Genomic DNA, 20,538 nt, shown 5'->3' with positions numbered 1-20,538 from the left:
CTTTATGGATCTGTACACCCAGCCCTAAGATTTACATATTTATGGTTTTTAAATTTGTATGAATCCTGATTAAAACTTTAAAAAATTGTTAATTAAATATTTATAGAGTTGAAAAAAGCCTAACTATAAATCAAGACATTTTCAAGTGATCAGCTACAATTGTTTTCCCTGTCGGGGGCTTTTGTGGTCATGACTTCTCTGTTTTGTAAATATTACATGGAAGAAATTGAGTATTTAGTTGAAATTTTCTGGTAAAAATTTTTTTTTATCAAAAGCTGATTCCAATGCTGATTTTTACAACTCTGGACATCTTTGGTCTCACTTGTCTTGTAGTTGATAGTTTTTGACTAATACATATTAAAATCTAAAAATAATACACTTTACCGTCTACTAGATTTCTTTAAATGCCAATTTTTTACTGTTTTAATGAATGATTAGCATTAAACTAAAGTGTTTGAATGAAAAAAGGCACCTTTATGAAGGAAGGATATTGATGACAGTGTTGCATGAAACTGTTGCTGCTTTTCAGCTTATTTAAGCTCAAGTCTGACAAGAACCATTTTTAAATGATAATAGTCAGACTAAACAGTTTCCAGATGTTGTTGTTAGCCGTAGCACCTCTCTCAGAGGAGACGAGTGGTATTTTTTTGTTCTTTTGTTTGTGCGCGTGCACATGCGTCCATCGGGCAGGTTTGAATGAAGGTCATCACCAGACAAGCGTGATGAAGCGGCACGAGCCACGCTCGTTAGCTCTCAAGAACCTCATCCCTCATCATGGGAGCTGTCAGCCTGATGGCCACCGTGGTGGGCTGGGCATTGCACACTTACAAAGAAGTTAGACGCACATCAGTGATGTATAGCGACGTGGCCGAGTCTTCTCCATCTGTGTTTATGCGTGCTCTGCAGTCAATTCAGCCTTTTACTGCTCCGCATTAGTCAGCCGATGAAGGCTGACCACCCAGACTTTGTGAGGCGTAGCCAGGAGGAGATGTTGGGCTGCTAAAGATGGAGTGGCATCAGACAGGAAACTGGTGAAAAGGCCTTGAAGGTAGAGGTTGGATCATGAAAAAGGAGATGAGCTGGGTTTGAACAGGCAACTCAATGGATCACAGAGCTATGGTTGGTTAAATCTACAACAGCAAATCTGCTAAACCAGCTAGCTTAGAACAAAATGTTCATGCCTCTTAATCAGTGTTGGGAGAGTTCATTTTAAAAACAAACTAGTTCGTTTCTTAGTTCATACTAGAAAAAATTTAGAACTTAGTTCACTGTTCTAAAAATGAACTAGTTCATAGTTCATTTTTCTCCTATATATATATATATATATATATATATATATATATATATATATCTTATGAAATAATTTTCCAATAGTTGGCACCCGTTCAATCCACACTCATACCCAGCAGCCGTTTTTACCCTACAGTATCAATAACATAGGGAAAATATTATTTGAACAGTTTTTTATGGGAAATTATTAAACAATCTTAGGAAGCAGGCTGAGGTAGCAAACTGAAAGTGCAATATTAAAAGTGCAAATCATTACAAAATGTATAATCTTTCAGTTAAGTCCCCTTTCAATTTTTCTGAATGAACTTTGACTCCTGCACACAGCAAAGACGTAGAAAAGTAGACGCCGCACCAACCGCTACTGCCTATGTTTGGCCGCATTTACAGGTTCTACTTTTTATAAACTCTATGGTTAACAGGAAGTTTTAGCTAGGCTTTAGTTCCGGAAAAGCTCCGTGGAGAACTGGAGCTAGAACGGCGAAAGAACTCGTTCGTAAACCCGTTCACGCACGCCAGGACAAACGCACTCACTTTTACGTTCATCTGGCAAAATACGAACGAGTTCAGTTCACGTTCACGAAAAAAAAAAACAATCAAATTCACAAACGGTCGTTCAGTGAATGCGTTCGGGCACAACACTGCTCTTAACAACTTTCTAACATAGAGTAGCTATAAATAGTTTGTGGAGATTAAAAAAAGACGAAAAAATAACAAAGTGGTTCTCTTGCAATCGTCTGAAAATGTCAGCCAATAACACGGCTCGGTCTGAAACCAAAGTTTGGACCGTTCGGTTCCATCCAAACCGAATCACTGCCCATCCTCCACTCATTACACGCTCAGGCATTTAGCAACAGATCACCACTGGTTCTCTGCTCAAAAAAATCAGAGGAGAAACAGCCGGCTTCTGCCACTTCAGCTTTAGAGTCCCAAAAAAACTCCATTTGAAGTGAAAGAAACCACAAGATGTTTGAACCTAGAAAACAGTGAATGCTGTTTAGCGCTTTCTCGTTTACTGTGGCAATGCGGGTTCTGGTATCAGGCGGATGTGGCCTAGGAATTAAGGTCTACGAGAGAGGTGAGGTTTCCTTGACCATGTTTGTGTTTAAAAGCTAGCTTGTTTTGCAGATTTGACGACTGAGAGCTGCCCTGCTCTACTCACACCCAGTGTTGTGCCTGAACGTGTTCGTTGAACGATTGTTTGCAAACTCGTTTTATTTATTTATTTATTTATTTATTTATTTATTTATTTTGGGTGAACGTGAACTGAACTTGTTCGTATTTTGCCTCACGAACATTAAAGTGAGTGCATTCTTTCTGGCATGCCGAATGGGTTTATGAACATGTTCTTGGTAACATTTAACCATTCCTTTATTTATGTATTTGTCTTGTTTTGCTTTTTTACCAAATCATTTGAGGCTGATTGTTGCTCTTTATGACCCGAGCTCTACGTTTTTTGATTTTTCTCTGGGCAAAAAAATCAGAAAATTCACTGAATTTGAGAAGTTCCTTAATTTAAAGATAATAAATGTTATGCAATGTGAATATTTCAGTTTGAGATACTTCCTATCTCAGCCTGGTTTGTCCCTCTGGGAATATACATATATATATATATATATATATATATATATATATATATATATATATATATATATATATATATATATATATATATATATATATACATACATATATATATATATATATATATATATATGTATGTATATATATATATGTATGTATATATGTAGATAGATAGATAGATAGATAGATAGATAGATAGATAGATAGATAGATAGATAGATAGATAGATAGATAGATAGATAGAGTGAGGAACATAAGTATTTGAACATCTTGCGATTTTGCAAGTTCTCCCACTTAGAAATCATGGAGGGGTCTAAAATTCACATTGTAGGTGCATTCCCACTGTGAGAGACGGAATGTAAAATAAAATCAGGAGATCACATTGTATGATTTGTAAAGAATTTATTTGTTTTGCACTGCTGCACATAAGTATTTGAACACCTGACAAAATCAGTATTAATATTTGGTACAGAAGCCTTTGTTTGCAATTACAGAGATCAAACGTTTCCTCTAGTTCTTGACCAGGTTTGCACAAACTGCAACAGGGATTTTGGCCCACTCTTCTGCACAGATCTTCTCTAGATCTGTCAGGTTCAGGGGCTGGTGCTGAGCAACACGTAGTTTCAGCTCTCTCCAAAGATTTTCAATTGGATTTAGGTCTGGAGGCTGGCTAGGCCACTCCAGAACCTTGATATGCTTCTTATGGAGCCGCTTCTTGGTTATCCTGGCTGTGTGCTTCGGGTCATTGTCATGTTGGAAGACCCAGCCACGACCCATCTTCAATGCTCTTGACTGATGGAAGGAGGTTGTTGCTCAAAATGTCACAACATATGACCCCATTAATCCTGTCCCCTTCGCAGAAAAGCACCCCCAAAGCATGATGTTTCCACCCCCATGCTTCGCAGTAGGGAAGGTGTTCTTTGGATGCAACTCCTTCTTTTTCCTCCAAACACGGCGAGTGAAGTTTAGACCAAAAAGTTCTACTTTCGTCTCATCTGATCACATTACTTTCTCCCATGCCTCCTCTGGATCATCCAGATGGTCATTGGCAAACTGCAGACGGGCCTGGACATGTGATGACTTGAGCAGGGGAACCTTTCGTGCAAAGCGTGATTTGAAACCATGATGGCTTAGTGTTCTACCAACAGGGACCTTTGAAACTGTGGTCACAGCTCCCTTCAAGTCATTGACCAGCTCCTCCTGGCTCTTCTTCCGGCTCTTGGAGAGTACAGACGCTTTTTTCTCCTCTCCCTCCCTCCTTATCCCAAGGCTCTTTGTCCTGTCTGTGCACAGCGCTTCTACATTTTTTCTGGAAACTGGAAATAATTTAAAATGGATCTGGTCAGTTGGTCTCTCAACGCGATTGACAACATTTTTTCAACGATGAGAACGGGAGAAGGGGCTCCCGGATGCCCCTCTGGGACAGAGCCAGCTGGGTATATCATGGACTCCTGGAAAAAGTGGAACCTGATATGCCTTTCTCAACTGTCTGTAGAGGATTCTGAAGATGTTTGGATATTCGTCGTTTTGGTGTCGGGATTCCTGCTGTTTGGCCTGAGCGGTTACCTGGCTTACCGGAAAATTAACAAGCTTTCAAGGAATATTGGCTCAATCCCGGAGCTCAGGGATGGAATGCATCGCGCTGTGAATGCACAAACTCATGTAATTGTCGAGATGAGTCGTAAGCTTGGAACTTTGGCCGAGATTCTGGCTCTGACACAGAAGGTGGATTCCATCAAGGAGAGAGTTGACGGATCAGCACGGATTGGGATTGATTAATTGCACCATTATTGGATCTAGAGGGGTTGAAGACCAACAGAACTCTAAGGCAGAGAGGAAATTATCTCTGCCTGTCCCCAAAATAATTCTTATCTGAATCTGGTGCCCTTAGAGCCTGTGAGGCTGAAGTGATAACTCCCCCCTCAGAAGAAATGTGGAATGTTGCTGTAGCTATGGAAACTCTTTCTCCCTATCCCAGTCTGCGCGGGACTGCGACTGATGAAGGCCGTGGAACCGTATCTAGGAGTCACTGTGCTCTCTAACCCATTATCTCCCTCCCCTGTCCAAACGGAGGTGATGAGTGCTGCTCCATGCGGCTGCACGCACCGAAGTGAGGAGAGTCCCAATCCTACCTCCCCACCTAGTGGACACTTCTGTTGTGTAATGGCTGAAGTCTGTGTGCATATCTGTCTGAGTTTTTTTTTTTTTTTTTTTTTTTTTGCATAGCAAAGCTACCCTCTCTGTGGAGGGTAACTCTAAAGTGCCTTTTTTTCCTTCCCCCTGACTCTATCCTCATGTAAACCCTCTTGATCTATTACAGTAGCGCTACTCGGGTTGCGAATGGCCACAGTTCTTGTCATGTGTCTATGTATGTATGTCTGATCTCAGAATTGTGTGTACTGAGACTCTAATTTCCCTCTGGGACCAATAAAGTATTTTTGAATTGAATTGAATTGTGTAATTCTGGGCTGATTCCTCACCTTTCTTATCACCTGTGACACCCCACGAGATGAGATCTTGTATGGAGCCCCAGTCCGAGTGAGACTGACAGTTGTCTTTAGCCTCTTCCATTTTCTGACAGTTGCTCCAACAGTTGATCTATTTTTACTAAGCTGCTTGGCAATTTCCCCGTAGCCCTTTCCAGTCTTGTGGAGGTCCACGATTTTGTCTCTGGCTTCTTTTGACAGCTCCTTGGTCTTGCCCATGGTAGTAGTTGGAGTCTGACTGACTGACTGTGGGGTGGACAGGTGGTGCTACTAATTAAGATTACTAAGTGGAGTAGAAGTGATCTTCTTAAAGAGCAAGTCACCCCCAAATCAACTGTTTTTTTCTGATAAACTACATAAATGCGTGTCTAATCGTGCTGCAGACAAGTGCAGTCAATAGTTTTGCACTTTAGTGCATTTTAGTTAAAATTTTAATGTTCTGCCTGAAACTGTCAGTGTTGTGCCGTTGTCAGGTAAAAACTCTGCACTGCATTTGAATTTAAATCTGCCATCACTATTGGCTAAGAGGTGTCCTAGAATGTTAGCTAGTACCATATGATGTCACAATATCATTGTGAGCCTGTGTGTGTATTTGTTAGCAGCTCCGCCCTCTCGGTCTGCTAGGCAACAGCATTTGTTGCATTTTTCAAGCAGGAAGTGGGAGTGGAGTAATACTCTGGTAGGGGCTGACTTGCTCTTTAAAGGCAGAGTTGTTACTCTCAGAATTCTTGCCAGGTGTTCAAATACTTGTGTCCAGCAGTGCAAAACAAATAAGTTATTTACAATTCATACAATGTGATTTCCTGATTTATTTTTTTTACATTCTGTCTCACAGTGGGAATGCACCTACAATGTGAATTTCAGACCCCTCCATGATTTCTAAGTGAGAGAACTTGCAAAATTGCAAGGTGTTCAAATATTTATGTTCCTCAATGTGTGTGTATACATATATATATATATATATATATATATATATATATATATATATATATATATATATATATATATATATATATATATATACAGGTGCTGGCCAGTAAATTAGAATATCATCAAAAGGTTGAAAATATTTCAGTAATTCCATTCAAAACGTGAAACTTGTACATTATATTCATGCAATGCACACAGACCAATGTATTTCCAATGTTCATTACATTTAAATTTGATATTCATAAGTGACAACTAATGAAAACTCCAAATTTGGTATCTCAAAAAATTAGAATATTCTGAAAAGGCTGAATATAGAAGACACCTGCTGCCACTCTAATCAGCTGATTTACTCAAAACACCTGCAAAGGCCTTTAAAAGGTCCCTCAGTCTTGTTTTGAAGGCACCACAATCATGGGGAAGACTTCTGACTTAACAGCTGTCCAAAAGACAATCATTGACACCTTGCACAAGGAGGGCAAGACACAAAAGGTGATTGCTAAAGAAGCTGGCTGTTCGCAGAGCTCTGTGTCCAAGCACATTAACAGACAGGCGAAGGGACGGAAAAAATGTGGTAGAAAAAAGTGTACAAGCTCTAGGGATAACCGCACCCTGCAGAGAATTGTGACGACAAACCCATTCAAAAATGTGGGGGAGATCCACAAAGAGTGGACTGCAGCTGGAGTCAGCGCTTCAAGAACCACCACGAGGAGACTCATGAAAGACATGGGATTCAGGTGTCGCATTCCGTGTGTCAAGCCACTCTTGAACAAGAAACAGCGCAAGAAGCGTCTCGCCTGGGCCAAGGACAAAAAGGACTGGACTGATGCTGAGTGGTCCAAAGTTATGTTTTCTGATGAAAGCAAGTTCTGCATTTCCTTTGGAAATCAAGGACCCAGAGTCTGGAGGAAGAGCGGAGAAGCACAGAATCCACGTTGCATGAGGTCCAGTGTAAAGTTTCCACCGTCAGTGATGGTGTGGGGTGCCATGTCATCTGCCGGTGTTGGCCCACTCTGTTTCCTGAGGTCCAGGGTCAATGCAGCCGTCTACCAGGAAGTTTTAGAGCACTTCATGCTTCCTGCTGCTGACCAACTTTATGGGGATGCAGACTTCACCTTTCAACAGGACTTGGCACCTGCACACAGTGCCAAAACCACCAGCACCTGGTTCAAGGACCATGGTATCCCTGTCCTTGATTGGCCAGCAAACTCGCCTGACCTTAACCCCATAGAAAATCTATGGGGTATTGTGAAGCGGAGGATGCAATACGCTAGACCCAACAATGCAGAGGAGCTGAAGACGACTATCAGAGCAACCTGGGCTCTCATAACACCTGAGCAGTGCCACAGACTGATCGAGTCCATGCCACGCCGCATTACTGCAGTTATTGAGGCAAAAGGAGCCCCGACTAAGTATTGAGTGCTATACATGCACATTCTTTTCATGTTCATTCTTTTCAGTTGGCCAACATTAGAGAAACAAACATTTTTTCATTGGCCTTTAGAATATTCTAATTTTCTGAGATACCAGATTTGATGTTTTCATTGGTTGTCACCTATAAATATCAAAATTAAACGTAATAAACATCGGAAATACATTGGTCTGTGTGCATTGCATGAATATAATGTACAAGTTTCACGTTTTGAATGGAATTACTGAAATATTTTCAACCTTTTGATGATATTCTAATTTACTGGCCAGCACCTGTATATATATATATATATATATATATATATATATATATATATACTGTATATATATACTGTATATATATATATATATATATATATATATATATATATATATATATATATATATATATATATATATATATATATATATATATATATACTGTATATATGTGTGCACAGGTTGGGCCATTTATATGGATACACCTTCATAAAATAGGAATGGTTGGTGATATTAACGTCCTGTTTGTGGCATATTAGTATATGTGAGGAGGCAAACGTTTCAAGATAGGTGGTGACCATGGTGGCCATTTTGAAGTTGGCCATCTTGGATCCAACTTTTGTTTTTTCAACAGGAAGAGAGTCATGTGACACATCAAACTTATTGAGAATTTCACAAGAAAAACAATGGTGTGCTTGGTTTGATCATTACTCTTAAGTCCCTCCAGCACACAATACTGCATATGTCAAGGGTAAATGGTTCTGTGAACAGCACCTAGATAAAGTCCATGTTTCCCTTCCAGACTCCATACAAATAACACACCTTCATAAATAAGGCAGGATGATTCATCACATGCTGCACTGCTTCCTTCAGAATTTGGTTATTCAATAATATTACCCTTTATCGCCTCTGGAACGAGCTCTCTCTGGCAGTAAAGCGGGCTCCATCTCTTCAGGCGTTGAAGTCTCACTTGAAAACCCATTTTTACTTGTTAACTTCCCCCAACGTCATCTTTGACTCTGCCTTTATGTTTTAATGGTTTTCAGTTCACGTTGCTTTCAATGCTCTTACTTGTGTTTATCTATTTATTGTTCTCATGTTATTTTTATCCTCCTTTTAATTCTTAGGATGTCTGTGTTTTTCTATGGTGTTCAGCACCTTTGGCTTCCATTAAGGTTGTGGAAAGTGCTATTCAAATAAAATTTGATTGATTGATCCAAGTCAATCCACGAGGCATAACGCTTCAGCTTTGAGTTATGTGGCTTCTGAATCCAATCCAGCCGGAATGATGAAAAGATGGAGAGGAAAAGCGAAAAAGATTGAAATGAAAACCTCGGGTGGATGTATAGAAATCCGTTTACCAACAATGTGAAGTCCTTTAACATTAGATTCTGTCTCGACTGCATCGAGCGTTACCTTTTGATTGATTGCTTATGGATGGTGCGCCTGTATACCGCCACGGAAAACCGTGAGATCAAAGGGAAGATTAAAGTAAATCTATAAGATTCTATTTTTAGCACATCACAAAAACAAACCTTGGTGTGACGAGATGAAAAATGATTTCCAGGATTTCTAACCCAATGGTTGAAGGTTAAGGGCAGGTTTGTTTGGAGAATTTCTCACAATAAACTAAAAATGAAAATATAGTTGTTTTCATTAATTACATCAATCAATAAATAAACACAACACATTTATTTCCCAATTATCTAGAAGCCTGTTGGTGGATTTTGGACAAATCTCAGTTAAATCAAAATGATTTGAATATTCATCAGTATTCAATTAACTGAATACAAATAATGACTTAACTTAGCAATGAGCGTTGCTGTGTGTTTCTATTAAACAAAAGGCAAAAAAGCTCATCTTAATGTCAATGTTTTTGTCCAAACACTAAGAAGAAAAGCCACTTTTGTGGAATAAAGGCTACCTCTAGTTGGGCAGAGCAAACAGCTAGCTTAGATCAAAGATTATTAGCATCTCAACATAACTGTAGTACCACAAACCTCTAAAAGAAAAAGTATGCAAATGTCTTTTAAACATTTACTCAGTTTCACTAGAAATATAAAATTCTGACCTTAGGTGTTTAGTCTACAAACAGCTAGCTCTGTGCTAGCTAGCTATACAATCAAGACAGGCTTAACTAAATCGGAGACTGATACTCAAAACACTCATTTTTGTAGTAAAATAGAAAATATTACCACTCCTGTTTATTTCTTTTATGTTTTTTTAACTGTAGAAGATAGTCAAGAGTCATCGGCTAATAGTTTTATGGTGTAGTTGTCTGGGGGTAGTTAGGTTGTGTTAGCATATTACTTGTTTGTTTGGAGTTTCTGCATCAGCATGTAAATGACCTTGTTTGTTCCAGAATAAGAGATTTTATGGTTTTAGCCTGGAAATCTGGCCAGACGTCAGGTTCCAGTAGGTGTGATTCTCTAAGCATCATTTCAACAGTGTGTGTGTCTTTTTTCTTGTCCGTGTCAAACTTTGGGACTTGTAGCGGAGTTGATGTACACGGTGGAGCTCGCTGGAGGTCTGGGAGCCATCCTGCTTCTGATGATCTGCCTCGTGACTCTCTACAAGTGCTACCGGATCGAGCTCATGCTCTTCTACAGGAACCACTTTGGCAGCGAAGACATCGACGGGGGTAAGATCAGGAAAGATTTCCTGTGAGGCTAGTTTTTTAAATATTTTTTTTCTAAAGTAATAAAGCTTTCTAAAGCAAGGCATTAGCATGAATACATCAAACGGAAACAAACCTCCTATTCTGACCAGTATGGGAGCATCTCTGCACCGGGGTTTGTTTTTATTTAGAAAACACCTGGGCTATTTTTCTTCTCATGGAGCGGCAGGTGGCTCAGTTTTTATGCAAATGTAAACATTTTATCAGTTCAAATGACTCATTTACTCACCGAAGAAAAGCCTTGCTTGGCTCTTCCTGTTCTCTCATTCAGGAATCTTCTCCCCACTTCCCTAGAGCCGTACAATAAAAAGAAATTCAGTAAATTGTTGTTCTTATAATAGGAAATAACCCTCGAAAATAAATATATGTAAATTAGGTCTGGAAGGTTTCTCCTGTCTGCTTGCTAGCTTCACATTAGTAGAAGAACGATATGTTGAGATGAAAACCCTATAAAGCAAATCCATACACTCCCCCCGTGTCGGACAAAAACATTAACTCCGAGCTCTCATCAGCAGCGGTAAAAGGAGAAAGCAGGCCCTTGATTGGGCCTGGTGGATGAGTCATAGCGTGAGAATGCATCAAACTGAGACAAGGGGTGAGTTTTAATTTGATTTCCCCGTAATGAGTCTCTGTAGTACCGGTGAATTCAGGGCGAATGAGATTAGTTCAGAGAGTGGAAACAGGCGGCCAGAGGGCGGTTTGTTAAAAGCTAAAAAATCTTTTAGCTCCCTTTTTGATTTTCAGCTGACAAGTGAAACTTTTTGAGATCTCCAGTTGTGGAAAAGGAGGCGGAGCTTCCTTGTAAATTATAACCCATTGGGCCTTGATGTTAAAAGCCAAACAGCAATTGTCTCATTTACCTGTGCCACCGCAGAGAGCTCAGAGAGGGGAAACAGATTTTCAATTTGTTCCTGAGCGTAAGAGGATCAGTTCCAATAAGACCGGAGCTCTCCAGAGACTCCTGATGCTTTGTATTTTACGCCGCGGCCCATTAGATCTCTTCACCGCCACCTCATGAGCGTGCACGCTCTCACTGACGCAAGACAGCTGAGCTCTGGTGATGGTGTACTTGTAGATGAATGGATTAAAAGCTTTCAGCTGGATGGAAATAAAACAGGCTCTGGCAGGAGGTGGTTAAACAAGCTCCCATCACCATGGTAACTGCTAGAAAGGAAAAGGGGAAAAAAATATGTGTAAGTATGGGGTGCCCAAATGGAAAGTAATGCTTAGATCAACTGACTTCTATGTTAAGTCATATTTAGCTCCTCATAACCAATAAAAGAGATGCAGTCTTTTTAAAGTCGGTTTTCACCACATTTATTAACAAATTACAATTTTGAAGTTAGAGATTTTTTAAAAGTTATTCAAATATTTAGAGCCAATACTAAATATAAAGCGAAATCTAAAAATATCAGAATAAAATCAGAGCATAAATTAAAATATACATTTTGAGAATTGTATCTAAATTTTAAGTCAAATCTAAATATTTGCACTTTAACATAAGCTCAATCTAAACATATTACATAAAATTTAGAACCAAGTCTAACTATAAAATAAATCAAATCAAAATATGTAACACTGAATTTTAGTTAGTGACTCTAAATCTTAATTTACATGTTTGAAAACAAAAAAGTATATTGGTAAAACATTTTGGAATAAAATCTAAATATCTCAAATTAAACCAAAACTATTAGAATCTTATTTAAACAAATAGTTACATTCAAATATTTTGAATGAAAAATATATAAAATAAATTGTCTAAAATTTCTAATCAGTTGTAAATATTAATTGAAATTTTAAACTTGAGAATCTAATTAAATAATTTTTTTAATGTAAATATATAAGGAAATATTTATTTAGATCATGAATAAAATTATTAAACTACATCTACATTTTAAACTTAAAATATATTGGAGAATATAGAAATTTCTGGCACATTTTTAACATCTCTATTTGATTGCATGACTCGGGTCAGCCATAGGCACCCCTGGCCCAGATTCTGGCTAAATGAACCGTAATTTGATGGACACACAAAATCATGCTCATAGAGTCCAAGACAGTAAAAATGTTTTCCCTTCTTCCAGCTTTTATTTTGGTAGGATACTTGGACCTAATTTGCATGTTAGTTAAATATTTAGTTTAAAAAACACATTTACATTAGATTTCAAAATTCTGATGTAACTTTATGTCATGTTTGACTATATATATATTTAACTATAAATGTATAGTTGTGATTTATTATTTTTTATTTAATGCTTGAATCTAAATATTTAATTCTTGATTCTAAATCTTGAAATATTTAATGATTGGTTCTAAATATTCAATTCTTAAGTCTAAATATTTTAAATATTTAATACCTGATTCTAAATAGTTTTATGCATGTTAGATTTATGTACCTTAATGTTTTTTTAAATAAATATTTCAATTCCAGGGTATCCGCGGGTCCTTAAAAAGTCTTAAAAAGTCGTAAATTAGCTTTTCCTAATTTAAGGCCTTAAAAGTCCTTAAAAATGACAAATAATCCTTAAATCCAGTTTCCAAAGGTCTTAAATGACCAAAGACCCAATAAACAAGATTCTTTTATTTCTATAAAATTTTCGTGAATCTCTAGTTAGTGTTCAGCATTTTTTGTGTATGATGTTGCCGTAAGCGGAACCGTACGCAGTCAGTTGGTTGTGAAAGGGGGCTATTTTTTTAGATGAACACATTAGCTGGTTAAGCTAGTGGGAGCTTGCACCATGGGGAAGGGCAAGTTCAATGGTAACTGGATGGCTAATCCCACGTTCGCGACGTGGTTAGCACCGGCTCCAGGCAAGAGCTGGAAATTATCGCTTAAATTTAATTTTTAAAATAGCTTAAATTTGGTCAAAGTGGCCTTAAAAAGGGTCTTAAAAAGTCTTAAATTTGGCTCCCTTAAATCTGCAGCTACCCTGAATTCAACTTTGTACATTTAGTTTTGAATCACATCTCTAGATTCATTTTATTCCTAATACTAAATATGAACATTGTCATTTGAAGCTTTAATCTGATAAAATACCTTATTTTACTGTCAGTGCTCCACACTTAGGAGATACTCAAACACACACGCTTTTCATCAATCCTCTAAGCTGTTATCTTGGACTGGGAGATGTGGTTTTCTCCTGCCAAGAAAGTGCCACAGTTTCGTCGTTTCCTCTCCGATCTTAATTGAACGCTGTCCTTCGTTCTTCTGCCAGATGTAAACTTGTACGTTAGCAAAAGGATGACTATATGTCAGCAGTGCAGTTTAGTTAAAGAGCGTACTCTTGTCACATTGTGTGGGTGTCACTGGAATCAATAATGGGCCTCATGATGACAACAGACGACGAGGTGGGAGCTCATCAACACACTGCCATAAATGTCAGCACAGTCTGGAAATATGAAGCTCCGTCTTTGTTCACTGGAACTTAGAGCTAATTAATCCTTTTAGGTTCTCTGCAACGTTAATGCATGCTGCCTCAGTAACATATACACTATCCACATGTTTCATTACACACAACTCCATTGCTGCTCTGTGGTACATAATCGTACCATGTGGTGACACAATACATATTTGTTTTTAACAATTGATCTTAAAGCAACAATTCAGATATTTTGGTCGTTTTTCAGAAAAATCTGACAATTTTACATCTTAGGTATTGTACAAGTCTCTTTGATTGACCTCAGATTGGAGAATTGGTCTAATGCTCACAGACTGATAAGCTAATGGCTAGGTGGCTAAAGACCAAAGTGGATTTCTACAGTTTTAGGTCATCACCAGTCACTTAACATTAATTTTACTCCACAAAAGCTTAGAAGGTGATCTTTTGTTGTACTCTGAAACCGATTTACAATTGGAGTAACATCAGGCTAAGATTGCCGTCACAGCTAATTAGCATTAGCAGACGTAAGCTAATTAGTATGAGCTGACATAAACGTGTTGTAAATCAGTCGTTTTACACATATTGAACTAAAAGCAGATGCGGTAGTAGTTGAGAGTCATTTGTAACTCATAATTCAACTCCTAACAAAAAATTTTGTCAAAAAAGCTGAAACTGTCGGTTTTCAACATACGATGGTCTTAGTGTAAAACTCTTTCTTCAAGGATCCCTCAGCATGTAATCCACGTAATTTGCATCACCCAGTTTCTCAACGTTTTACGCTCTGATACAAACTCATATTCTGTTGGCTGAGTCATGAAAAATGAAACGAGATGTTTGAGAATCACCCAGCTGCTCATTAGCAGTCCATCCTTTCAGCTCCTGCAGCACCGGACCACTCTCCTCTAAACGTGACTGAGTCCTGAGACGTTACAGCAGAGATTACCCCTCCGACTCTCTGGCATTCTTTACCACGAGTTCAAGAGTTCACCATCCAACCGTGGGCAGACAGAGAGCACGTGCTGAGTGCTAACACATGTTCGTAGGTAAATCCCTCAGCTGTCTAGAGATGCTGAGGATGGTTGGGGGGTGTTCTTGCTGCCTTTGTGACTCACCTTTTTCACAGACGAGTGAATCACCTGCATTTAAAAAGGCATTGATCTGCCTACACAGTATTTGTTTAAATGCTACCAGAGAGGTGGTCGGTACCACCAACAATCATCTCCTACTGGAGGAACTCGCAGATTTTAACCCAATCAGTACTATCGGTTACTTCTGCACAGTAATACATATTTTGTTTATTGTTAAATTTGTGGTTATTTGATGCTCACAGAGTTGTCAAACTCCTGAGTTCACATTATAAAGAGTGCAGACACAGATTTCTATCAGCAGGAGGCAGAATTGAGCTGTTTAGTCGCAAATAAAAGGGATATTTTGTAGCATTCTGACATCAGTTTAAAGTATACCAACTACTTAAAGTGTTTCAATTTGATATTTATATAATTTGAATATTTTATTTAATTTCGCTAAAATGTGTGGGGACAAAAATATTTCTTTTTACAACTCTTTTGTTTCACCCATCAGTTCTTTGTGATTTAATAACCCAAAACTAAGCTAATATTAGCCGTTATGCTAACATGGGTCTCAATATCTTTACTTTTGTTAAAGACAAAGTTAAATCAGAAACCACTTTTTCTTTGTTATTTTTTAAATATGATTGGTCACTCTTGTGTTTAACATGCAGGCACAACGTCTAAATTGTCTTCTACCCCTAATTCCTTCATTAGCCGATATCGATGGCGAAACGCTTGGGTTAGAAAAGCCACTCAGATCCACGTCACACTGTAAATTAACATTCATGGACTCATCCATCTAGGCTCACGATGGGGAAGGCCATTGTTGGTTTAGCCTCCAGGAGAGAGCAGAGCACGTCTCGGCTAGTAGAAGCCAACCATTAGCATTAGCAAATCCACCACAAAGCAGAACTCTTTCAGGCTTTTGTTATTTGTGGTGATAAAACATCAGCATTGAAAAATAAAACAGAGTTGTATTGCTGTTAGCCAACCAGAGGGAAGATGTCAGAATATCAGGAAATAAAAATGCAAATCCTGCTGTCTTCTGCTCACCTCTGCTCTGGCTGTATTCTACTTCCTGAAACAGGAGTGCCAGAGCTTTTATCCTACAGAGACTGACTCATTTATACTAGAGACCACTGCAAATGATTTTTTTAAAAGGAAGTGAACTTGTTCTTTAAACTGTGAGACTTTTGCATCATGTGAAGTATTATTTACGATTAATATTTGCTTTGCTACAATGTCTGAAAGAATTACACCAGTGCACCTGCAGGTGGCACTCTTACAAAGATCAGGTAGTTTATATGTGTGCTAGGGGACCTTGGATCCCTTTAATTATCCATCCATCCATCCATCCATTTTCTGAACCCGCTTGTCCACGTAGGGTCGCAGGGGGGCTGGTGCCTATCTCCAGCGGTCAATGCGCAATTAGGCGGGGCACACCCTGGACAGAGAGCCAGTCCATCACAGCCCCTTAAATTACTTCTAGTTAAATTTCTGTGTGATCAATCACTCACATGAAGAAGAGCTGCTATGAGAGCCTGAATGCGAGTTTGCAAATATTTTTTGTTTTACATTGAAACCGTGCGTGATTTCCTGTCTAGCCCTTCTGCCGTTCCACACCACTGATGCTTCCAGTGTGCAGTAGGCTTCAGTCTGCAGAGCGAAAAGGGAATATTTTTGTTATAATTTAGGAGGGGGTCACTTTCATTTTTTTCTTGTGTTCAAGGCTGCAGTCAAAACTGAAATACAAATTCCATTAATTTTACATCCCTAACAAAAAAAGTTTAAATCTCATTTCATTAATGGGAAAATTCAACTAAACTGACTTTTCCATTACGCAGCACCACATCTTTTCCTTTTCCACATTAATGACTAATTTGTTGTCGAGCTAGGCTTTTGTAATCATCTAAAAATTGAATGTCCTGCCATAATTTCTTTATAATCTACCCAAATGTTGTCTTGTTAAAGGTGTTTATTTGAATTCAAATTACATAATAGTTTATGACATTGTTTAATACTTTCTAAGCCCATTTTCTTCAGGGTTTTTCCTGTAGATTTGTGCAGTTTAAAAAAACCTAATAGCTAGTTTGGATTTGGTGTCTGAGCTAGTTGTAATGTAATAATGGGGGCTTGTCCGGGATCTGTGATCATTCAGATTCATCTGAAGAATATACCTTTCTTTGAGTTGTTTGCCCAGGAGAAGAGAGTGAGTGTGTTTGGAGTTGCGTCTTGCATGCTTGAATTGTTTTAGTTGTTTTTCTCCGGAGCCAGAGCACATTATCTCGTTCGTATAGAAGATATCTCCATGACGTCCTTTCCATTCTCCTGATTTATCTTACCACCATTCTCCCCTTAAGAAGATGCACAAAGCCCTCCCTCATTCCTCACTTTCCATCTCTCAGTTCGGTACTTGAAATCCATCATCGGTTTTTGCCTTCATGCGTGTGATGGAGCGGTACCGGCATTGGGCGTTTAGCTCCAGCTGGACTCTAATTTGTTTTGCCTGCAGAGGGCGAAGTAGCCATCAAGGCAACCTAATTTGTCAGCAGAAACGGAGCTGTAATGAAAAGCACTCAGATGGGCCGAGGCGCCCAGAGGTCAGCATAATGGAGGCGTTCTGTACTGAAGAAGTCTCCCAGTAAATGAATAGCCCTTTCTGTCCCAGCATGAAAATAGATGACGAACATCCAAGGTGCATTGGAGCGTGCTGACGTTCTGCTTTAGAGGAAAGCTCTGTTATCATAACTCTGATTCTTCCTTCTCCCTGCAGACAACAAGGACTACGACGCCTACCTGTCCTACACCAAAGTGGACCCGGACCAGTGGAGCCAGGAGACCCGGGAGGAGGAGCGCTTTGCCCTGGAGATCCTCCCCGATGTGCTTGAAAAGCATTATGGGTATAAACTCTTCATTCCAGACAGGGACTTGATCCCCACAGGAAGTAAGCTCTCTCTCATGGCGGTGAAACGTTGTGTCCGAATGTGTTGTGACTTGGTGTTGCTCGTGTCGCTGTTGTGGGCGGAATGCTGATGCCTTGTTTGTCGGCTTCTGTTATGCGTTTGTGTTGTGGCATAACAAAGGGCCCGTAAAGATCCATCGTTGTTTCCATTTCGATCATTTTGAGTTGAGCTTTTTCTAACCACTTACTTTTATTAAGTTCTAACCGCTGGTTCAACTGAAATGGACCAAGTTGTGAAAAGAGATAATTTAAGGTGAAGTTCCCCCGTTTATTTCAATAGTTCACAAAAACTCATTTGAGGTTCATCAGGAAATTTCTTAATGAAAAAAACTATAGTTTATTTTCCCACTCTGAAGTTCATCAGAAAAAATTCTGTTATTTTTTTAAGTAAATAAAGACTTTGCATTTTTCTCCATTTACTTCAGTAGTTGATAAAACAGTCTTCCAAATTATTTAAAATAACCTCTAAATAAAAAACTAAACTAAAAACCTAACATGAATAAATCTTATTAATTTTAAGTCACGATGTGTGAGGATTTTACAGTTAAATAATATCAAAATACTCCAATCCTGTTGGGAGGAAGGATATTTCCTTCTCAGCCAGCTGGGAGGGTTATGAGTTCTTCAAAACCACTGAAGAGGGACGTAGTTGCTGATGCTGTGAGGTTGTAAAAATCAGTTTAACTCATTTACTTCCCGCTGTTTCCTGATCAGAAAAGCCCCTGGCTGCCAGCGTTTTTGAACGTTTTTACTGTTTTTTGAAGAGTTACAAAATGTTTTGCTCTAAGATGATTTCAACGCCAAAACTATCAAAACAAAGAGTAGACTCACTTCTTACATCAGAATCCACGTGTTTCTAGCATTATCCGTTCTTTCATAACTCGTTGTAGATTTCTGAGCGGCAGAAACTTTTCCTGATTTGCGCCTCACTTTTTTCACAGCAGCGGCCCAAAAAGATCTCATAACACATAGATTGTCTGATTCCTGCTCATGCGACGTGTGACATACGTGGATGAAGGTCAGCTTTAGAGCTGTGGTGTTTGTTCTCACAGTGCGAGACTCGTTCTGATGCTCGCCTAGTAAAAAAATGCAAATGTCTACTTTAGTCGTCAATAAATGAGTTAATTACAGTAAATGAGCAGTAAATTAGTTAATTACATTAGCATGGGAAAATCAAATGTGGCATCCCTTGTGGTGGCTGTTGGTATTGCAGTTTAACTCAGCAATAGCATTACAAAAGCAGCAGCAAAAAACATTGTACGTTTTATACGCAGAAGTGCTAACAGCAACTTTAGCTTAAATGGGAGTTAAATAACATTAGGCAACATTATCAAAAACTTCAGCAAAATTTGCAACTACAAGAAGTTAGAGAAGTGTTTGAAACTCCCATGATTCATTGATAACGGTGAAGCAATATGTAGGCTTATTTTACGATATTCACATGTTGATTATTGCTGTATAAACAAAAAAATCTGGTTTCATTCAAAAATGTCTGACTCAATGACATCAGACAAAAAGGTCTCAGGAAAAAAAGTTTTTGGGAAAAGTCTGACAGTTTTTCCTGAGAGTTTTTAGTCTTGACCAAAAAAAATTCCTGAGGCCTTTTAGTCTTGACAAAAAAATTTCATGAGGCCTTTTAGTCTGGGCAAAAAATTTCCTGAGACCTTTTAGTCTGACAAACTTTTTCTTGAAACCTTTTAGTCTGACAAACTTTTTCCTGAGACCTTTCAGTCTGACAAACTTTTTCTTGAAACCTTTAGTCTTAAAAAATTTTCATGATACATTTTAGTCTGACAAACTTTTTCTTGAGACCTTTTAGTCTGACAACCTTTTTTTTCCTGAGGCCTTTTAGTCTGACAAACTTTTTCTTCAGACCTTTTAGTCTGACAACCTTTTTTCCTGAGGCATTTTATTATTGACAAACTTTTTCCTCATGCCATTTTTTTTTCAGACAAAGCTTTTCCTAAAACCTTTTGTCTGAAGTCTGAGTTTTTGAATTAAACCTGATGTATCTCTTTCTCTATGGTCTGATGTCTGAGACCTGAGGATGTCCTAAAATGTATACTGTACTTTTGGACTTTTAGTTATATAACACATCAGAGCTGCATTTTATGGCTCTATATTGGTAGAAAGGAGACTAAATAAATAGAGAAATGAAAGTAGAAAGCTACAGTGCACAGTTCCTGCCATATTTGCTTCCTGATGCCAGTGAAAACAATGGAGTGAGGGTTTATCTTCTTTCTGTCACAAGTAGTGAAAGCTTGTGTATCTCATTAGGAACCAAGTTCAGTCTCTGAGTACCACATCCTCCTGTTTTAATTAGACTGAAATGTTTGTTATTAAGACAAGCATCATAAAGTCACTTGTCTTCAGCTGCAGAAAGTTTAGTCAGGAAGAAATATTAACTCTGGAAATCCAGATATGGTAAAATCTAATTTTGTTCAGCATACTTGTGAATTTATTGAGATTTTCCCAATCTACATTCTTTACACACTTAACTCATTCACTGCCAGCCGTTTCTTGATCGCGAACGGCCTTCGCTGCCAGCGTTTCTCACCGTTTTTACTGTTTTTTTAAGAGTCACAGAACGTTGCACGCTAGCATGATGTCGATGCCAAAACAAACAAAACAAAGAGGAGACTCACCTCTTACATCAGGAAGTCTGCGTGTTTTGAGCGTTATCCGCTCTTTCATAATCCGTTGTCGAATTGTGATCGGCAGACGCTTTTCTGGTTCGCGCCTCACTTTTTTACAG

At 38.6% G+C, this 20,538-nt stretch overlaps 1 protein-coding gene across 3 annotated transcripts in view; it reads left to right on the top strand.

Moving 5' to 3' along the window:
* The window catches only part of LOC107381071 (interleukin-1 receptor accessory protein-like 1), a 507,698-nt gene that overhangs the window by 469,659 nt on the left and 17,501 nt on the right, over nt 1-20,538 (top strand). For all 3 annotated transcript variants that reach the window (XM_054743445.2, XM_015952561.3, XM_015952560.3), the window contains 2 exons: nt 10,189-10,335; nt 17,595-17,765. In XM_054743445.2, the coding sequence (XP_054599420.1) occupies nt 10,189-10,335; nt 17,595-17,765 (318 nt within the window). The remainder of the gene's footprint in view (nt 1-10,188; nt 10,336-17,594; nt 17,766-20,538) is intronic.

Source organism: Nothobranchius furzeri, chromosome 14, assembly GCF_043380555.1.
Source record: "Nothobranchius furzeri strain GRZ-AD chromosome 14, NfurGRZ-RIMD1, whole genome shotgun sequence".
Taxonomy (NCBI): domain Eukaryota; kingdom Metazoa; phylum Chordata; class Actinopteri; order Cyprinodontiformes; family Nothobranchiidae; genus Nothobranchius; species Nothobranchius furzeri.
Note: the sequence above shows the minus strand (reverse complement) of the source record. Positions and strands in the feature narration are given on the sequence as shown.